This window comes from Lepidochelys olivacea (assembly GCF_965140295.1).
Source record: "Lepidochelys olivacea isolate rLepOli2 genome assembly, chromosome: 2".
In the NCBI taxonomy this organism is placed as follows: domain Eukaryota; kingdom Metazoa; phylum Chordata; order Testudines; family Cheloniidae; genus Lepidochelys; species Lepidochelys olivacea.
In genome coordinates, this window is record NC_140412.1 from 11,236,506 (window position 1) to 11,256,347 (window position 19,842).

The window sequence follows — 19,842 nt, forward strand, 5'->3', positions numbered from 1 at the left end:
ATCCAAGGACAAGGAAGGATTTGTGCCTTGGGGAAGTTTTTAACCTAAGCTGGTAGAAATAAGCTAAGGGGGTCTTTCATGAGGGTCCCCACATCTGTACCCTAGAGCTCAGAGTGGGGAGGGAATCCTGACAGGTGATTAGCAAGCCTTGTTAATATGCTGGACTTCTTTCCTCCTAGCAGGATGAAGAGATCAGGTAAGGTAACAGTGATGGACTGGAGCAGTCAGTCAGAGCTGGGTGAATAATTCATAATGAATAATTTATCTGAAGAGTGACACCTCTTTTTCTGTTCAAATTGTCCGTGAACAGATAGTGATTTTTCTCAAATTTGTCTTTTGAAGTTAGGAGCTGAACAATGTTTTCAGCTAATTCTTCTTTATCTATCTGGTGCTCATTTGTGAAAAGTTCCTTTCATGCATTTGCGTGGTTTAACTGGACACTTAAGTTACGTAGCTCTTTTCTAGTCCATGTTTGTTTACAAGAACTCTCAGAATGAAGTTTCTGCTGAAAGAATACAAATTCGAAATCTGCTTTGTGTAATATCCAGTTAAATGTTGGTGCTTTTACAACCCTTGGTTACTGTGTACTACCTACACCTGATCTGCAGAGTATATGCACCTAGTAAAGAGCCTGGCTCCAACTCAAGCTGTAGAGTTTCATGCTTTCAGATTTAGCAATCCCCACCTCAATCCCAGGTGTCAGCTACAATGGCGGGTATTGCACTTTGGCCAATATTCCTGTCAATAAACATGTTTTGCTAGTATGTGAGTGAGAAGTGAATGCAAAAGGGACCCCAGCACCGCTGAAGTGAATTCTTTTAGAAGTGCAGACAAATATTCACAGAAATTGTTTTTGCAGTATTTTTGCAGCTCTACTCAGAATGTAAAAACTTGAAAACATCTGGGATTCTGATTCTGAGAATTTACCTTGGGAGTATTAGAACACAATGTCCTATAGATGTGGGGAAATGCAAAATACTGGAAGGAAAAATTGATTGTATAATCTTCTGCAGAAAAAGTGAGGCATTTATTTATAGAATAACTAATTAGGATATAATTCTTGCTTATGATGATAGAATCCATTAGTCAAGAAGCACAGATGTCATTATGGTGAGCCAAAGAAAAACAAAAATATAAATTAAAAGAAATAAATAGGAGAAGCATTTAACAAAAATGATATTCTACAATTATATAATGCTTCTCATCCGTAAATATAGCAAAGCTCATCTCTCTCTAACCTTGCCTCCTCCCGCAAATACACACAGAGATAAACAGTCTGTGGCTATACACATGTAGGACTCGCTTCGTCTGTCACAAATACAGCCACATTTAATATCACACAGACATTCTGCACAACAGTTTAGGACAGGAAGTGAAGAATATTGTATCCAGTTGAAATTGTAGTGCATACTGTCTTGTGAGAAGCAAATCACAACACACCCAATGGAACTGTTCTAGTACTCTTGTTTACAGAACTGTCAGAGTCTGCTCCATACTGAGCATCAGCTGGCATACCACAATCACTGGCATACCACAATCACTGGGACAAATTCAGCCTTGGTGTGATGGGGTCTACAAACCCCATACCGAGCGTAGACAGAGGCAGGAGGAGATCCTCTCCTGTTTACAAGCAAGCAGCTTGATCACCCCCCCACCCCCATGCAGCTGCCAGAGCTGCCAATCATGGAGGCAGGCACCCACAGCTGCACTCAACAGAGGAAACAAAGCCTGCTATAAATGAGGGAGTAAAGAGAAGGAAAGGGAGGCTGAAAGTCCTGGATTAGCACAGGAGTAATAGCCCTGCACCACGCTATCTCCAAGAAAACAGCCAGGCAACTGAAGCAGACTGCAGGCCCTAAAATTGAAGGGTTGATAGACTTAATTGGAGGTGAGGTCCAGAAAATGCCCTGACTGAGAACAACCAGTGTGGGGTGGTAGGTGACAACTAGGGTTGTGCGGTTGACAGTTTTTGTTTTCCTGTATTGAAGCAGCTCTTTTGGAAAGGGCCACCTAAATATCCCATGATGCAATCTACTTCTCTGGTGGAGTGTCCTTATATAGTGAAAGTGGTTTTAAGTGTGTTTAGCTGTGTATCCTGGACTTTCTCGTCAGAGCAAATTCTGTGGTATCTGAGTGCCTGACTGTAGATAATGGATTGATTTTTTTTTGGTGTATCTGGTGTGGCTGCTGGATCTGTGGAAGTAAATGTGATGATTGGCAGGTTTCTTGTGTATTGTCATTTGTAGGGTTCCATTGTTTAAGCTAATTGTGGGTGCAGGAAGTTGATGCTTGTGTGGGAGTGTTCCAGAGAGAGTATGATGATGGGTGGTGATTGTTGAATCCTGTGGTGGAAATCTGTGAGGTAATTTAGGTCTTCTGTCTAGAGAATGAAAAGTTAGTTGATGTATCTCAGTTATATCATTAGTTTCATGCTGCATTTTTCCAGAAATTCTTCCTTGATGTGGCCTGTGAAGAGACTGGCATGCTGGGAAGCCATCCTAGTGTCCATGCGTGTTCCTATGGTTTGCTCAAAGTGTTGTTAAATGTGAAGGTATTGTGGGTGAGAATGAACTGGTTGAGTTTGGTGATGGTTTTGGGTGAATTTCCAAGCGTTGTGCATTGTCTTGTATGTATTTGAGGCAGACAGTGATGCCATCAAGGTGAGAGATGTTGGTGTATAGGGAAGTGATATCCATGATGGCAAGGATGGTGTTCTGGGGGAGGTTGTTAATGTTGTGGACTTTCTGGAGAAAGTTGGTAGTGTCTTAGAAAAAGCTGGCCCTGTGTGTGGTGAGTAGTTTAAGGATGGTTTCTATGAGAGCTGATCTTCCTTCAGTCAGAGTGCTGTGGCTGGATATGATGGGTTTGCCTGGGTTCCCTTGTTTGTGTATCTTGGGAAACATGTAGCTACATAAGGGATGAGGTTGTAGAGATTTTCTTGGAGTTGTTTGGAGAAAGATTTGAGGATATCTTTAAATTCCTGTGTGAATTATGGTGTGGGGTTTTCTTTGAGTTCTTTATAGTAATTGGTGTCAGAGATTTGTCTGTTGGCCTTGTTGACACAGTCATCATGATTAAGGACTATTATTATCCCCCCCACCCCATACACACGTTTTTTCCCCTGCAGGTTTAATCATTATTTGGTGGCTTGATTTCAAGGACTGTATAACTATACTCTAGGTGGTAGAGAGATTGTGGTGGCTGTAATGTTTGTTGATTTCACCATTGATTTCCACCTCCCCACCCCCCGAAGCAATCAATGTAATGATCCAGTGCGTGGTTTCATTTGCTGAGGGGTGTACAGTCAGATGACTCCTTTTTCTTGGGTATGTCTATATTGCACTTAAAAACCCATGTCTGGCCCATGCCAGCTGACTCAGGCTTGCGGGGCTCAGGCTAAGGGGCTGTTTAATTGTGATGTAGCTGTTTGGGCTTGGTCCGGAGTCAGAGCTCTAGGACCCTGTGAGGTGGGAGGGTCCCAGAGCATGGGCTGCAGCCAGAGCCTGAACATCTATACTGCAATAAATAACCCCTTAGCCTGCGCCCCACAAGCCTGAGTCAGCTGGCACAGGCCAGCTACGTGTGTTTAATTGCAGTGTACCCCTTATGACTGTTGGTGGGGATATAGTGTCTGTCATCTTTGTTGTGAAGAATTCCTTGAGGTGGAGTCAGCATAAGTATTCTTCTAGTTCTCCATTTGTTGGTATGGTATCAGGTTTTGTGGTGGAGCAGAAATGCAATCCCTTCGAGATTACTGATACTTCAGTTCTGGTTAGGGGTAATCTTGATAGGTTGGTGACCCTGGGTGTTGTATAGCATCCATGTGGTGGGCTATGGTGTCTTGGTTTCTCCCAGAGGTGATGTTCCCTGTTGGTTGTGAAGTTGTTGTAGCTGGTTCCATTTTTTGTTGCTGGATGGCTATCATCAGGGTTTTTTAAATAGTTGTTTTGGGTTTCCTTCATGATCTCTCGGTAAGCTGCCTGTTTTTTTTTTTTTTCTCTTGCAGCGTGTGAGAGCATGTGGTGATTTCTTGTTTGAGGTGGTCTCTTCTGGAGAACGTAAGGTTCAGGAGATGGTTTCTCAGTTTTTCAGAGGTCTTCTAAAGAGATCGTCAGCATATTTGTAGTTATATATAATGGCCAGAAGGTTATAGATGGTAAGTCTTCTGGGGATGATGATTTGTTTCTTGCATTTGCTCAGGAAGTAGATGTCACTGTCTGTTGTCTTTCTTTATGTTGTGACGTTAAACAGCAACATTTCATATCTTCCATAGTTGTTTGCAGTATTGTTGTATGAACTATAGTGAGTTACCTAATTTCTGTGAGTGAAATCTTGGCCTCATTTAAATCAATGGGAGTTTTGCCATTGGGATCAATGCCACCCGGTATCTCAGTGTTCACATCTGAAAACTGGGTATAACAATGTTCACTTGCCTCAGAGGGATGTTAGTAATTAATTCATGTTTGTAAAGTACTTGGATGGATATGGTACTACTATAAGACTTCCTGAGTTTCTGGATTTGTTATTTAGTGAAAGTGGTTTTAAGTGTGTTTAGGTGTGTATCCTGGACTTTCTCATCAGAGCAAATTCTGTGGTATCTGAGTGCCTGACTGTAGATAATGGATTGATTTTTTTTTTGGTGTATCTGGCATGGCTGCTGGATCTGTGGAAGTAAATGTGGTGATTGGCAGGTTTCTTGTGTATTGTCATTTGTAGGGTTCCATTGGGGCCCTATGTACAGTGTGTAAAACTGGAATTTTCAAAACCAGTTTTATAAATGATTTGTCATCTCAGCAGGGGTAAAAGTCAGCCCTCCTCCCATGTAAAGCCGGAGTAGTTGCTGCACTCCATGCAGCTAAAGTGCACAGAGGGCTGGGAATTAAATCCACTTACAAAGCTAGACTGGGGCCTGGAGCAGCAGCTGCTATACAGGTGGCAGTCTGTAGGTTGGTAAAGTGTACACAGATCCTCTGTGCCAAGCATGTCGGACATTAGGGCCAGTGCATCATGCAGTCCCCTACCCTACCATATCCCCAACAACTGTCTTCCTTACCAAGATATTTGAGAAATGTGTGGGTTCTCCCTCTGCCACACACTGGGCTGCAAAGGCCTTCATAAAAACTGGGTAAGTGATAGGTCTCAAAATACAATTGTAAATGGGGAATCATCATTGAGTGGGTGTGTTTCCAGTAGAGACCTGTGGGGGTCAGTTCTTGGCCCCACGCTATTTAACATTTTTTAATCAATGACCTGGAAGAAAGCATAAAATCATCACTGATAAAGTTTGCAGATGGTACAACAATTGGGGGCGTGGTGAATAATGAAGGGGACAATTCACTGATTCAGAACTATCTAGATCGCTTGGTAAACTGGGCACAAGCAAACAATATGCATTTCAATATGGCTAAATGGAACCAAGAATGTAGGCCATACATACAGCATGAGGAACTCTATCCTGGGAAACAGTGACTCTGAAAAAAATTCGGGTTTCGTGGTGGCTAATCAGCTGAACATGAGCTCCCAGTGTGATGCTGTGGCCAAAAGAGCCTAATGCTATCCAGGGATGCATAAACAAGGGAATCTTGATTTGGAGTAGAAAGGTTATTTTACCTCTGTATTTGGCAGTAGAGCGATTGCTGCTGGAATACTGTGTCCAGTTCTGATGCCCTCAATTCAAGAAGGGTGTTGATAAATTGAGAGGGTTCAAAGAAGATCCACAAGAATGATTAAAGGATTAGAAAACATGCCTTATAATGATAAACTCAATCTATTTGTCTTAACAAAGAGAAGATTAAAGAGCATCTTGATTACAGGCTATACATATCTATATGGCGAACAAATATTTAATAATGGGCTCTTCGATCTAGCAGAGAAAGGTGTAACATGATCCAATGGCTGGAAGTTGCAGCTAGACAAATTCAGACTGGAAATAAGGCAGAAATTTTTAACAATGAGAGAAATTAAGCATTTGAATAATTTACCAAGGGTTGTGATGCATTCTTCATCACTGACCATTTTAAAATCAAGAAGGGATGTTTTTCTAAAAGACGTGCTCTAGGAATTATCTTGGGGGAAGTTCTGTGGCCTGTGTTATACAGGAGGTCAGACTAAGCAGTCACAGTGGTCCTTCCTGGCCTTGGAATTTATGAAATCTATGAAACAGTGTCATCTCTGCTGCGGGCAAATATTTTCAGCCCCACTGCAAGCCTTGGGTTGTATGGACAGTATGGGTCCTCTGTTAATATTGCCCGACATCCAAGACTTTGAGTGATATGAAGAGTCTCCTTCAGCGGAAGTCGCTGTTCCACAAATGCTGCTCACCGGGAACTCCAGATTGCTGCTGGTGTGTAGGACTGAGAGGATTCGGCTATTGTGGGAAACCAGGGTTGGGGAAAGTTTCTTCATTAGGTAAGCTCCAATTTTGTTAATCGTTAATTTAATAATGGTTACTTAAAAACAAAATCATTCCCTTACATTAAAAGTTCCTTCTTTCTTACTAATCAAGCAGTAACCAGTTCCCTGAGATCTAATTTAAATAATCTGATAGTCTAGGTGATTGCTTTGATTTTGTATTAAATAGATTCTGTGTTTTATTCTCACGTATTTAGATACAGTGAACAGAATAGGCCAGATCTTAAGTTAGTGTAAATCACCTTGTTCCTTTGAAGTCAATGCATTTACCCCAGTTTACATCAGTTGAAGATCTGGCCCAGTATGGCTTTGATTATATTACTGCACAATGCAATTTTCCTTTGAAGGCTCAGTTGTGCAGTCCTTCCCATGGAACACTCTCATGGACCATTATAAGAGTTTTGCCTACATAGGAACTGCAGAGAGGAAGGATTACCCAGTGGTTATCGCACATGGGGGCACAGGAGACCTGGGTTCAGTTCCCTGCTCTGCTACAGACTTCCCATGTGACCTTGGGCAAGTCACTTACAGATGAGGAACTGAGGCACAGACAGTAAGTGGGGATAATAGCACTTCCCTACCTGACAGGGGTATTGGGAGGAGAAATCCACCAATGATTGTGAGGCACTCAGTTACTGTAGTATGGTGGCCATATAGATAGTACCAGCCTCATAGAGGGATGAACTTTGTTGCATTTTACGGTGAGGAGAGCCATGTTTTTGATCCTGTTTTCAAGTTTGTTTTTTTGCTCCCTGTGAGAAAGCAAGGGACAGTGAAATAAATATCCCAGTTACAATTCCATGGGGAGAGTCCTCTCAAAATAAAGAACTGAAAATTGGAAATTGCTGTTTTAGGATCAGCTGTCATTTTCTCTGTCAAGCCATTGAAAGGTTTTTGAAAAATAAAAGTGTTTTGAGGCTCTTTTTCTTTCTCGCTCTCTCCTCATTCCCTTCCCCTTCCTTTGAAACGTCATGACAACCTTAGCACATAGTAGTGATCTTTTGCAGAATTAAATTCACCTTCCCATTTCTCTTCCCCATAGGCTGGGTTATGAGTCTGGCTTGGAGGTCATGTCTCACTCAGAAACTACCGAAGTCATGCTAGGAACAGTGTAGAGACACCGGGATAATAAAATCATTGGGCTGAATCCTGAGGCTCTTGCTTAATTCATTCTTAGTCCTTACGCAAACTCCCAATGAAGCCAGTTATTTAGACCAAGGCCAGACTTATGATTTGCTAGGCCCACAAGAAGAGCAATTTTCCAAGCAGCCAGCACTGCATGGTGGATCAGGCTACAAGTCCCTCATTTGACTGATGGAGAAACGGAGGCACAGAGAGGGGAAACGACTTCCCCAAGGTCACACAGCCACCTAGTGGCAGACCCAGGGACAGAAACCAGGCCTGACACCCTGTGCAGTGCCTTATACAGTCACTTATATTAGCCTGAGTTTTAGTGGATATCGTGAAAGAAGTGAGTTTTAGTGGGAACTTGAATGAGGCTTGGGGAGTGGCTTGGCAAACCCACATGAGGAGGGTATTCCATGAATAAGGTGAGGCATGAAAGAAAACATGGAAGCAGGAGGAGAGAACAAAAAGAGTGGAGCATTGAGGCTGGAATAACTGGTGGAGTGGTGGGGGTAAGCAGGGGGGATGTGGTAAGAGATGGTAAGCCTCAACTGTTAGTATTTCATCCTTCTATATTACTTATTAATAGCCCACTTATAAGTTGGAAGAAGTCAAGATTTCAATGTACAAAATAGTCAGCGCAAAGGTATTTGTACCATATGTTTAGAACAGAGGAGATGCAGAGATTCCAAATGGATTTCAGCCACTGTTTTATCTTGTAAACCTGACATTCCTTCTGGAAGGGAATGTGCAGCAGAAAATGGAGCACTGTTTATTTCATGACATTTATATGGAAAACACTCAATCATATTCTTTTCTTTTTCATACAGTTCAGACGGAGAGTAACTTGTCTTATGAACCTATCAAGCAGTTTCTTACATCGAGCTCAACTTTCTGCCTATTTCTTTAACAGAGCTTTTCAATCTGGCCTAAAATTATTATTCTTGCCAAGACATGATCTTCTGAAGGGGGCGGGAAAGAGGTGGGACCACCACAGCCTGACTCAGCAGACCAATAAATTACTTTTACATCTTCCCCTTAGATGTTTGCTCTATAACCCTTGTGGCTTAGTAGCTAATGCACTCCACAAGAGTTAGCAGAAGTGTACAGATTTCAGAACTATGGCCAGCTCCAGCTATCTCCAGCTAGTCAGTGAGGTTTTTCTGCAAAATCGCTACTGAGGGACAGGTTTTGCTTTCAGGGCTAAGTGTCCCTTGCTTTAAAGTGGCAGTGTGGAAGAATGAAGGGAATAAGGATCTTCCTTTGTGCAGATGCTAATGCCACCATGTTTCTGAGCACGCAGGAACGACACGAGAAGCTCCACTTGTAGAGCAGGTGGGAAAGGAGAAGTGGGGAGTAGGTGAAGCCATGGCTCCATTTCCTCCCACTCCACCAGTTTGACATCCAGGTGCAGGGGAATTAGGCTTCACTCTGTAAAGGGATTTTCCCCACCCTATGCAAGATGGAAGCCCTAGGAGGAATTGTGCTTCAAAAGTGTGTCTCTGGGACCCAGTGCCCGCTGAGACATGCCCTGGGAACATAGTACCACCCCTCATTCACGGCTGGGCCTAAGGCACAATTTAGACTAGCTAACTTCACTGAACTGGCCACTGCTGAATCCAGAGCAGAATTCAACTCTAAGGATCCTATTTGGCACTCTATTCAGCCAAACTTCCATTGGCTGTTCTGGGGATTTGCCTAGCTGAGATGTGCTGAATAGAGCCTGATGGGTATGTCTACACTGCAGTTAAAACCCCACAACTGGCCCATACCAGCTGACTCAGGCTTGCAGGGCTTGGGCTAAGGGGCTGTTTAATTATGATATAGACATTGGAGCTCGGGCTGTGGCCAAAGCTCTGGGACCATAGAATCATGGAATATCAGGGTTGGAAGGGACCTCAGGAAGTAATCTAGTCCAACCCCCTGCTCAAAGCAGGACCAATCCCCAATTTTTGCCCCAGATCCCTAAATGGCCCCCTCAAGGATTGAACTCACAACCCTGGGTTTAGCAGGCCAATGCTCAAACCACTGAGCTATCCCTCCCCCCTGCAGGGTCTGGAGTCCGGTCTCTAACTGAGCCTAAATGTCTACATTGCAATTAAACAGTCCCTTATCCCAAGCCCCATGTGCCTGAGTTATCTGACATGGGCCAGTCGCAGGTTTCTAATTGCAGTGTAGACATACCCTAGTGCAGGCACATGTCGTACCATTTCTCTAAAGAGGCCGTCCTATCATGATCACATTAAGCTGCTGTTCTTGAAGCTTAATAGGGAGGTGGAGCCCAGAACATCTCAAATGCTGTTTAACGTCTGAGACATTTGGTCGTATGGGCTTGCACTAAACAATAGCCAGGGAGAGGCACTGCTCGATATTGGTTAGAACACAGGGAACAGGGTTCATGAATCTGGCACTAACTCATTTGCTGACTTTTGGCAAGTCACATAACTCTGCTCTGTTTGTCAGTATACCCATCTGCAAAATGGGCATAGTAATCCGTACCTCATGGGGACATTGAGGCTTAATTAATGGTTTAAAAGAGCTCCCAGATCCTGGCATGAAAGGTGCTTTGTAAATAAAAATCGTTCTAATTTATCTCTTTTGTGCAAACTCCTTGCTCTGGTTTTCTTCTTCCATCACTTTTACACCAGTGTAACTCCATTGAATTCAATGGAGTTAGTCCTGATTTGCACTGGTATAACTGAAATGAGAATCAGGCCCCTTTTCTCCAGCTGAGCAGCGAGCACACTAAAAACACAGAAATTCTCAATACCACAGCCACCTACACTCCCCTCCAAAAGTAACCTAGTTAAAAGCCTTATTTTTGTCTCCAGGAATGAGAGAACGTGCACCTCATGTTTACTCGGCACCAAGCCCCTTTTAGCTGCTTGTGTATTTACAAGCTGTCTTAAGCATTTGCAGATTGACTATTCTGATCCAAAGGGATTCTGAGAATTGTCTGGTTATTAAGCCACGTAGAAGCCTATTTGATTTTCCATTTGTTCTGGTGTCAGCAGTGTGAGGAATGTTCCATCCAGTGCTTGACTTTGGCCTTGGTTTGTCCCTCTTGGTTTCTCAGCCAAACTTTCATTAGGATACATGGCCCGTTTGCTCTTAGAAAGTAAAACAATAATCTTCCGTTCAAGGAAACAGCATAGCCTTTTGTGAATATCCAGGCTGAGATTTATTTTAGAATGTGGCTCTAGGAGACATCTGCACAGCAAAACGTAATTGAATTTGTTTAGATGTAGGACTCTGCTATGTTCTTACTTCCATTATAACACAATAATAATAACAATAATACTTAGCACTTAGTGCTTTTTACATTTTCTAAGTGCTTTGTAAACATTAACTAATTAATCCTCCCGACACCCTTGTGAGGTGAGAGAGCTCTGATATTTATAGCGTTTGAATAAAGATGAGGTGCTATGCTGCTTGCCCATGCAGTTGATAGCAAGCTAATCCAGCAGGGTTGGCTTGGTGGTGTTATTATTAGGGGAGGGTCCATCCTGATTAAGTGACCATATTAATTACAACAGTGCTGTGGTTTTTTTTAAAAGGTTTAAAAATGAATGACTAAAAATACAATAATTTTATTCTCTCCTAAACTCAAGTCATGGTATTTCCTCCTCTGTCCTCTGAATAATCATTGGCACTTCTTCCATCCTTCCCTTGCTCAAACTCAGGATCGTCTTCAAGTCTTGTCCACCTCCTCTTTCTATCCAGTTCACTATCCCTCTTTATAAGTGGTTACATGCATATGTGTATTTAGTATACGTGCACCAGGGTCCTAGATGGTAAGCTCTTTAGGGTAGAAGCCTTGTTTTTCTATAAGTTTGTGCAGCAACTAAAACAACAGGGCCTGTGGGCGCCACCACTTTACAAATGACTAGTAATGATAAAAACGGAGTCTTGGCTATACACATCCAGATTGAGCGGAATGCATTAAATACATCCTCCTCGGAAGAGAGCAAGGATGGCCCAGCAGTGGCTGGGGTCCTAGTTTACCCAGGTTTCATTCCCTGCTCCCCCACAGACGTCTTGTGTGCCTTGGGTAAGTACTTTTCCTTCTCTGTACAATGAGGTTTATAGTACCAGGGTGTTGTGAGGACAAGTGCTGTAAAGATTGCGAGATGCTCTCCTACTACAGTGATCGGGACCATGTAAATACCTCAGGCGGGGAATGGGAACTGGATGCACTCTGAGAAACATTTTCCTAAGAGGGGAGAAAAATATCTGAAGGGCTTAGGAAGTGGCCCAACACTTTTTAATGTAAAAGGGTGGTCTATAAATCCAGGGTGCCTCCAACTATTTATTTTCTGGAGACAAAAGATGGCCCCTTCTGCTCTGCTGAGTGATGTAGAAAAGGCAAAGCACATCAGTTTTCTCCAATATTGTTTTCAATGTCCCCCATGGTGGCTCTTGAAGAGACCTTTGGCTTGACTGCTGAACTCCCCCTTCCTGCCACATACAAGCTCTGCAGAATAAAAATTACACACGAATATAAAAATAGAACAGAGGAGACTATTTAGGTTGCACCAGATGCTCGAATTCCTGCTACCTAAGTTGATTTCACTTTAGTATGTTCCCAGTAAAAAGAAAGCTGAATGGCAAAAATTAGAAATGGGGGCTGATCCTGCACCCCTTACTCCCATGAGTAAATCTTTCTCAGATGAGCCGTCCCATGGAAGTCAATGAAACTAGGCATGCAAGTTTTCCCTTGTCTTAAGTCTTTTGTAGGGTGACTGCCACGTTAGTATCTAGCAATAGGGGTAAGTATTAGAGCAGAAGTCTCAATTCTGCCTTCAGCTGTACAGGTGTGACTTTGATAAGGAAAAACACTGAAGAATGGGTGACCTGGCCCTGCACACCTAACTTAAGTGAAGCTCCCCTCTAGTCCAGTGGAACGTCCAAAGGAAAAAAGAGGAAAGAAAACTTCCTTGGCAAGGTCAGTGTGGTCTAGTAAATGGAGCACTAGACTGGGACTCAGGAGACCTGGATCCTATTCCTTGCTCTGCCACTGGTCTTCTGGGTGACCATAGGTGAGTCATTTAATCCCTCTATACCTCAGTTTTTCCATGGGTGATATAGGGATGATGATACTAACCTCCTCTGCAAAGTACTTGAGATCCACTAGATGAGCTAGGCATTACTGTCGTTAGGGTCCTCTCCTCCATCATTACCCTGAACTACTGCAGTACGAACACAGAAATGTTCATATATTAAACAGGAGTAGGATTCCCCTGGCCGGTGACACAATAAGTATGTAATCAATAAACTTTTCACTAGTTCATAAAAGCACAAGTGTGATGAAAACAGATGCCAAGAACAGAGATTGTGATCCCAGTGGTAGAATTGTGGTCTCTGGTCCCATAGTTAAATTGTAAAGCTTTCTGAAACAGGAACTGACCTATGTCTGGCCAGTGAGTAGCACAATGGGGTCCTGGTGCTTGAGTAGGGCTCCTAGACATTCCAGTAATACACATAAATAATAATAATCAGTAAAAATCAGGCCCTGATAGTTTTATGTGAAAACAATTTCACAGTCAAGGGCTTATCCAAAGCCAACTGAGTCAGTGGAAAGCTTCCCATTGAATTAGTTTTGGATCAGGCCTTACATTTTAAACTGAATCTAATTCATTTAAAATCGCAAAGCTCTTCTCAGCGCTCCAGCGCCATGGTGAAGCACAGTCTTCATTCACAGTCTGCTCGTTCCCGGAACCATTTTGAAAATTACAGGAAAGAACTTTTATTAGGGAACTCTGCAGAGCCGTCCTCAGTCACTGTCAGCTGGGTGCTTTTCTCAAGCATAGCAATTCTTGCTTATCAAGCACGGGAATCGTTCTGAATTTGTAAACCTTGATCAGAAACTCGCCTCACGTAAACTAGGTGGCAATAACCACTCCTTCCGTCTGATCACCTTCCGTGAAAATAAGTGACTGTCACCACTCAAAATAATGCCTAGAGTAATTTTCTATCACCCATGTTTTGCTGAAATGTCTCTCCCTCTGTCTCAGTATCCTGGCTTCTGAAGGACAAAAGATCTATGGTAAACAGTCCTGGCTTATTATTTAAATTGGATGTGTCATATAGTGCATAAAGGGCCCCATAAGAATCAGAGCCCTATTGTGCTAGCCGGTGTACGAACACAGAGAAACAGACAATCCCTTTCCTGTTTTTCCTCTTCTTCCCCTCCCCCTGCCACATTCCCCATCTAGATTGTCATTAAGACATTAGCCCTGGGCGAGGGGCAGCCTGTAGCTACACCGCCTCAGGAACACCCCAGGGAAGGAACTGTATCTCTGAGGACATGTCCTGACTGAGATCGCCTGGGGTCCCAGAGCCATGACCCTTCAGCGCAGGCTGGGTCCGTGAGTAATTCCCAAGCTTCCGGGCAGCTTTGTCCAGCCTGTGCTCACGCTTTTGCTGCCCCAGCTTTGCTGCTCTGGGCTGCGAGCAAGCTCGATTAGAGCTGTGTGTGGCCCTCTAACATCATGGCGATGGAGCCATATAAGTACCTAGGGAGATGGATAGAGAAATTGTTCCTGCTGCCACAGCCCCACTGCAATGTGAGCAGCTTTGAATGCACTTAGATATTTTTCCAGAAAACAATACACCAGTTCCTTAGCCCGGTGTCTCCTAGGCAAAAAGCAGGCATTAGCCTGCCTAATTGTACACACTGTACTGTACCACAGAGCTCTCTCCCCACCCCCAATCAGTTCCAGGCTGTTCACAGGACACGTTTCAGCCCAGTACTAAACATCACTTTCCAGCTAAAGGTTAATTACTCAGGGGGACATTTTCATCCAAGCTGCTGCCCGCAGGTTGCAATCCCTGCCTGAGCTCTATTTTTAGCCCAGCTCCTTCCTTGTTATTGATCCTAGTCACCCTCTGTTAATTAGATACACACAACACATACAGCATTTGCAACTCATTTTTCAATTCAGTTCAGCACCTCCCTCCCCTAAGATGTAATTTAGAGCCCTCCTTGATTCATGCTATTGATCTTCCCAGCAACTTTGCTGTAGGATTCTCTGTGTTGCAAGCTATTTATAGATCTCACCCCCCTTCCCCTGGAGAATCAGAAATGGGCAACCTTAATCAGACTGCTCAGTTTAAAAAAAACCAACTCTTTCTTCAGTCTCTGTTGTTAGACACTATAGCTCACATCTGCGAGCCCTTCCCGACATATATGTCGTTATGGATGTGGAAGTGTGTAAGCTGCCGTGACAAAGATTTTACCTTAATGAAATATTACTCTGCCCATCAATTAATCCCACAGCATATTCAGTTACGAGACTAATTGGCCAAGGTTTTCAAAAGTGACTGTGATTTTTTAAAAAAAAATAACCCAGCAACGAGGAGTCCTTGTGGCACCTTACAGACTAACAAACCCACCGATGAAATGGGTTCTAGCCCATGAAAGCTTGTGCCCAAATAAATGTGCTCGTCTGTAAGGTGCCACAAGGAGTCCTCATTTTTGCTGCTGATACAGACTAACATGGCTACCACTGAAATCTGTGATTTTTGGTGTCTCACTTTTTGAGATCCCAGCTTGAGACACCTTACAAGGGCCTGATTTTCAGAGGATGGGTGCTTAACACATTGTCTCAGATGTGAGCATCCAAAATCACTAGTCACTTTTGAAAATCTTGGTCATCATCCATTGAGCCACACAATGTCCTAGTTACTGTGGAAGCACTGAGGAAGACAAGGTTTTGGGAACATAGGCTGGGACTCTGAAAGGATCCTGCAGGAGTTTGGTGTCCAGCTCCCATTGGATTTCAATGAGAATTGGGCACCTAACTCCCTTACACTCTTCTGAAAATCCCAGCCTTACATCCTAAGGCCCAAATTCCAGAGTCTCCATTGAAATCAAGGGGAGTTTGACTTGAGTGAACACCTCAGGCTCTGGCCCTAAATCAGACATACTAAAATAAACCTGCCTCAGCCATGTAAGAATAGCAGGATTTTCAGAATGCCCCAAGCTTTTGGAAATCTCATACTGACTTGCCTGTATCCAGAAACCTGGAACACTGTGAAGCCTCATTCGTGAATATCTGCGATGAGCATCATCACCATGCCTTTAAGTAAATGAAAATCAACATTAAAACCATATAGCACACTGCAGTGGTAGAGCTTCTTCTCTTTATCCCCTGACCAACTCTGTCTTTGTGTATGGGACCTTGTCAGCCTTGAATAAATAGGGTGGTGGTTATTTATTTGGATTAGGGTAGCACCTAGAGGACCCGGTCTGGATCAAAACTCCATTGTACGAGGGGCCATGCAAACACAGTGTGAGAGAGTCCCTGTCCTGAAGAGTTTCCCTAAATAAATTAGGCACTCCACTCCCTGTGATCAACTCATTCCCTTGCCTGCCTTTGAAAATCCCAACCGCCCTGGGCTGAGCGGGTGCTGTGAAGTAGTGTGATATGGGGCTCCAAGGCAGGAAGAGTTTGGGTTCCCCAGGGGGCATACAGGGAGTCTGCAGCAAGGCCAAGCACTGCCTGCACCCCAGCCCAGGGCTTTCTTCACAAGCCCACCCTGCCTCTCTGGCTAGCAGCTGGACTGAGTGATGGCCCCAGAACCCATCTGCGCTGCAAAAAATGGCCTTCGAGTAGATGGGATGATTTAGTGGGGGGTTGGACTAGATGACCTCCTGAGGTCCCTTCCAACCCTGATACTCTGATTCTAGGGTGACATGTGCCCTCCCCGTTGGGCAGAGGGCAGCAGCCAAGTGGCATCTGCCTCCCTGCTGGGTGCCCCTTGGAAAGGGAAGTGCCAGTGGGAGAGAGAGGCTGGGTCCAATCAGCTCCACATGAGGGCAAGTGCTGAGCCACCCCGCAAGATCCCGGCTCCTCCCAGCGCCTGGCAAAGGGCCGTGGGCAGCCACGCCCGGTCATGATTCATAATTGCGCTAATCGCAGCGCGGCCCCGGGGTCTATAACCGGGTTTGCTTTATTTAACCACCACCAACAGCCGGCTCCTCTGAGCCCCTGTATTTACCGAAGGGGCTTATTTCACCCAGCGCGCCGCCCGTGATATGGCCCAAGCGCCCCGCGAGGTCTGATTTGGGGTGTGCCCTGTGATTCCGCCGGCTGCCCCCCCCGCAATTACCACCACGCGGGGGGGCGGGGGGGACACACCTAGCGGGTAACTTCTGCTTTGTTCAGTGCCCGGTTTACCTGCTGCAGGTGACCGGTCCCGCCTCCCTAGGTAGAGCGATCAGCCCCGCCGTCCACGGGGGCCCCTGGGGTGAGGAATTGAGGGTGACACACCTGAGCAAAGGAGCGGAGCGGAGCGGGGCGGGGGGAGAGACGCCGAGCCCGTCCGGCGAGAGCTAGCCCAGAAAAGCAGGGCTGGAGGGGGGGGGGGGGAATGTGGTCTCAACGCCGCTTAGCAACAGCTGCGCGGAGCAGAGAACTTTGCGGCGCGCGTTTGAAACTGGTTTCACTCCTGGCCCCAGCGCATGGCAAAGATCTAAAGCGTCGTCTCCATCCAGCGCAGTCTGGAAGGGAAGCAAGAGCTGGGTCTCCCCCCACTCCTCCCTTTCTGCTGCTTCTGCCCCCCCCCCCCCCGGGAAGATGGCCAGGGTGAAAGAAGGAAGGGAGCGCGCCTGGAAAACCTGCCCCACGTGGTGCGTGGCTCCCAGCAAAACCCCGCTAGGCTGAGCATAGTAGGAGGAGGCTGGGAGTGGCCACAGCGGGGGAGGGGACCCGGGGCGGGGAGGGGACAGAGCCAGCGGGAGCGAGTCGCATGCGGTGGTGCAAGGCAGGAGAGAGCCAAGGGGAGCAACACATCGCTCCAGCCTCTTGCAGGCAGGGTGGGCGCAGAGCGGCGGGGGAGGGGGAGCATAAAAAGTGCCTCGGGAAGGAGCGGGTTAATAGGGGGAAAACCCACCCCAGCAGCTCACAAAAGCCACCGCAGGTTGGTGAGCCTGGGACCTGTTCCCCCTGCCTGCCTGGAGCGAGAGACATGCTTCGGAGCAGTGGCTTGATTTTCCCTGAGATGCTGTCAAGTGCTTGGGAGGAGGCGGAGAATTGCTCTTTTTAAAAGGGCATCGGTCCAAGAAACCCAGCGGGGCAGGAGCGGGAGCGAGTGGCCGTTTTGGGGTCTGGCTGGGAGGGGGCGACACCCCTCGCTCCGCTGGTGTTTTCGGGTGACGGGTTCGGTGTCTTCTCCTGCCCTCAGCAGAAAGGATGGAATGAGCGTCCCTGGGATCCGATGCTTCACCTCCATGGGCCAGACGGGTTGATGGGCTTGTGTCTGCTCCGAGCCTGTCCCCGCCGCCACCCCGGCCAGGTGGGCTGCTGATTTCGTCCACCCTGGGCAACGCCTCGGCTTTTTGTGCCCCGCTCCGTGGCCCAGGGGACCCTCCTGCCCGCCGGTGCGTTACTCTGATGGTTTGAACCCAGGAAGGAAGCTGCACCCCCGAGTTTGTTCCTCCCCCCCACCCCCCAGCAAGGAAAGCCAGCTTTCTGGGTATGCTGCCGAAAACTCACAGGCTAACGTCTGACACGGTCTCCTTCATAGTCGGGCTGGACTTCCAGATCTTCTTCGCGAGCATCGGCTGTCTCCAGCCACCTGACTTCAGCCTGGCTCTTTCCGCGGGGAGCGGCTGAGGGCCGAGGCCGCAAAGCGCCCGGTTTGAGTCCTTTAGCTAGGCACAATTCATTTTTTAAGAGAAGTTGGTCCCCGCGATGAAACCCAGCGGAGCCCTGTGAGTGCCCGGGGCGTGCTCTGGGGCTGGAGTATCGCTCCGATCCGGTCTGGGCAGAGGACCGGCACCCGCCGCCTGGGGCTGGCCTCTCCAGCCCTGGCGCCGGGGTGCCTTGCGCCAGCCTGCCCTTGAGGGCTCCTCTCACGCCTCCTCCCCGCACGCAGCCGCTGGAGTGGGACGGTCCCGGGCAAGCCTCTGCCCCACCTCCCGGGCACAGCTGGCGTGATCGGCGCTGCGGACCCTCCAGCCTTTCCTCCAGAAGCGATTCCCCTTCCTCCCGGGCGGCAGCTCCGCGGGGGATGCTGCTCCCTAACCCCCTCCCTCCCCCTCCCTTCTCCCCTCCCCCTCGCCAGCCTGAGTACAGAAACTTGTAGTAGTAGAAGAAGAAACCCAGCCTCCCCTCGCACCGCGTCTGCCTTGCTGCTGGGTGGCTCCCCCGGCCCTTCCCCGCCTGGCACCCCCGCCTCCCGCGCTGCTCAGCCTCTCCTCGCCAGCACTCCAGGACTGGTCCTCCCCTCCTCCTTCCCCAGGACGGTGGGGCTCGTCTCCCCCCCCCCCCAGCCCACTCCTGGAGGCAGCGGGGAGGGAGGCGCTGGTTTGCAGGCGCTAAGGGGGTGCTGTGGATGGCCCTGCGCACTGGGACGGCTTGGTTTGGGCAGGTCCTGCGCAGAGTTTCCCGGCTGCCGGGCACCTGGTCCAGGCGCTCCAGCAGCCTCCTGTGCCTGTCTTCCTCCCAGGAGCCCGAGCAGGGAGGCGGGGAGCTGCCGCCCCGGAGCCTTGGGAGCCGCCGCCGCCCCCTGCGGCTGCCCCCCTGCTGCCTGCAGCTCCCCCCCGCCGGCTGCGGCTGCTGCACCCTGTCGGATCCCCGGACGGCCAGGGGGGGACATGGTCCCCTCACTCGCCCCTTGCTGGCGGCCATGAAGAGGCAGAACGTGCGGACCCTGTCCCTGATCATCTGCACGTTCACCTACCTCCTGGTCGGGGCCGCCGTCTTTGATGCCCTGGAGTCCGACAACGAGTTGCGGGAGGAGGAGAAGCTCAAAGCCGAGGAGATCCGGCTCAAAGGGAAGTACAACATCACCAGCGAGGACTACCGGCAGCTGGAGCTGGTCATCATGCAGTCCGAGCCCCACCGGGCCGGGGTCCAGTGGAAATTCGCGGGCTCCTTCTACTTTGCCATCACGGTCATCACGACTATCGGTGAGTGCCCGGACTGCCCGGTCCCGCACGCTCCCTGGCCTGGCCGAGTGATGCCAGGGGCTCCCAGGGCTGGGGCTGCTGGGTGCAAAGGGTTAAACAGGACACAAGTCGCTCAGGACCCCTTCCCCTCCCTATCCCTGTGGTGGGTAGCTAGTGTTGTTTCCAGGGGCTTTGAGGTGTCCCCCACCCGTCACCCCAAGACGCAGGCTTTGTCCTGTTGCACCTGGAAAGTGTGTCTGAAGTTGGGTGAGGGGGTAGAAAGGGGGCTGGCGTTGACTGCCAAGCTAGAGTCATGCTCTCTCTCGGGAAGGGGAGGAGAAGGATAATAAATGCTAAAACTCTGCTCGGGAACTTCAAGGCAGGTGGCTGGGATGTGCAACCCATTCTGC

The 19,842-nt window shown here is 47.5% G+C and overlaps 1 protein-coding gene across 1 annotated transcript in view; it reads left to right on the forward strand.

Moving 5' to 3' along the window:
- Nucleotides 1-18,876: 18,876 nt before the first annotated feature.
- Nucleotides 18,877-19,842, forward strand: part of KCNK9 (potassium two pore domain channel subfamily K member 9) — a gene marked incomplete at both ends in the record, with an annotated part of 118,915 nt that continues 117,949 nt past the window's right edge. The window contains one exon of the mRNA XM_084620133.1: nt 18,877-19,453. Within this exon, the coding sequence (XP_084476259.1) occupies nt 18,877-19,453 (577 nt within the window). The remainder of the gene's footprint in view (nt 19,454-19,842) is intronic.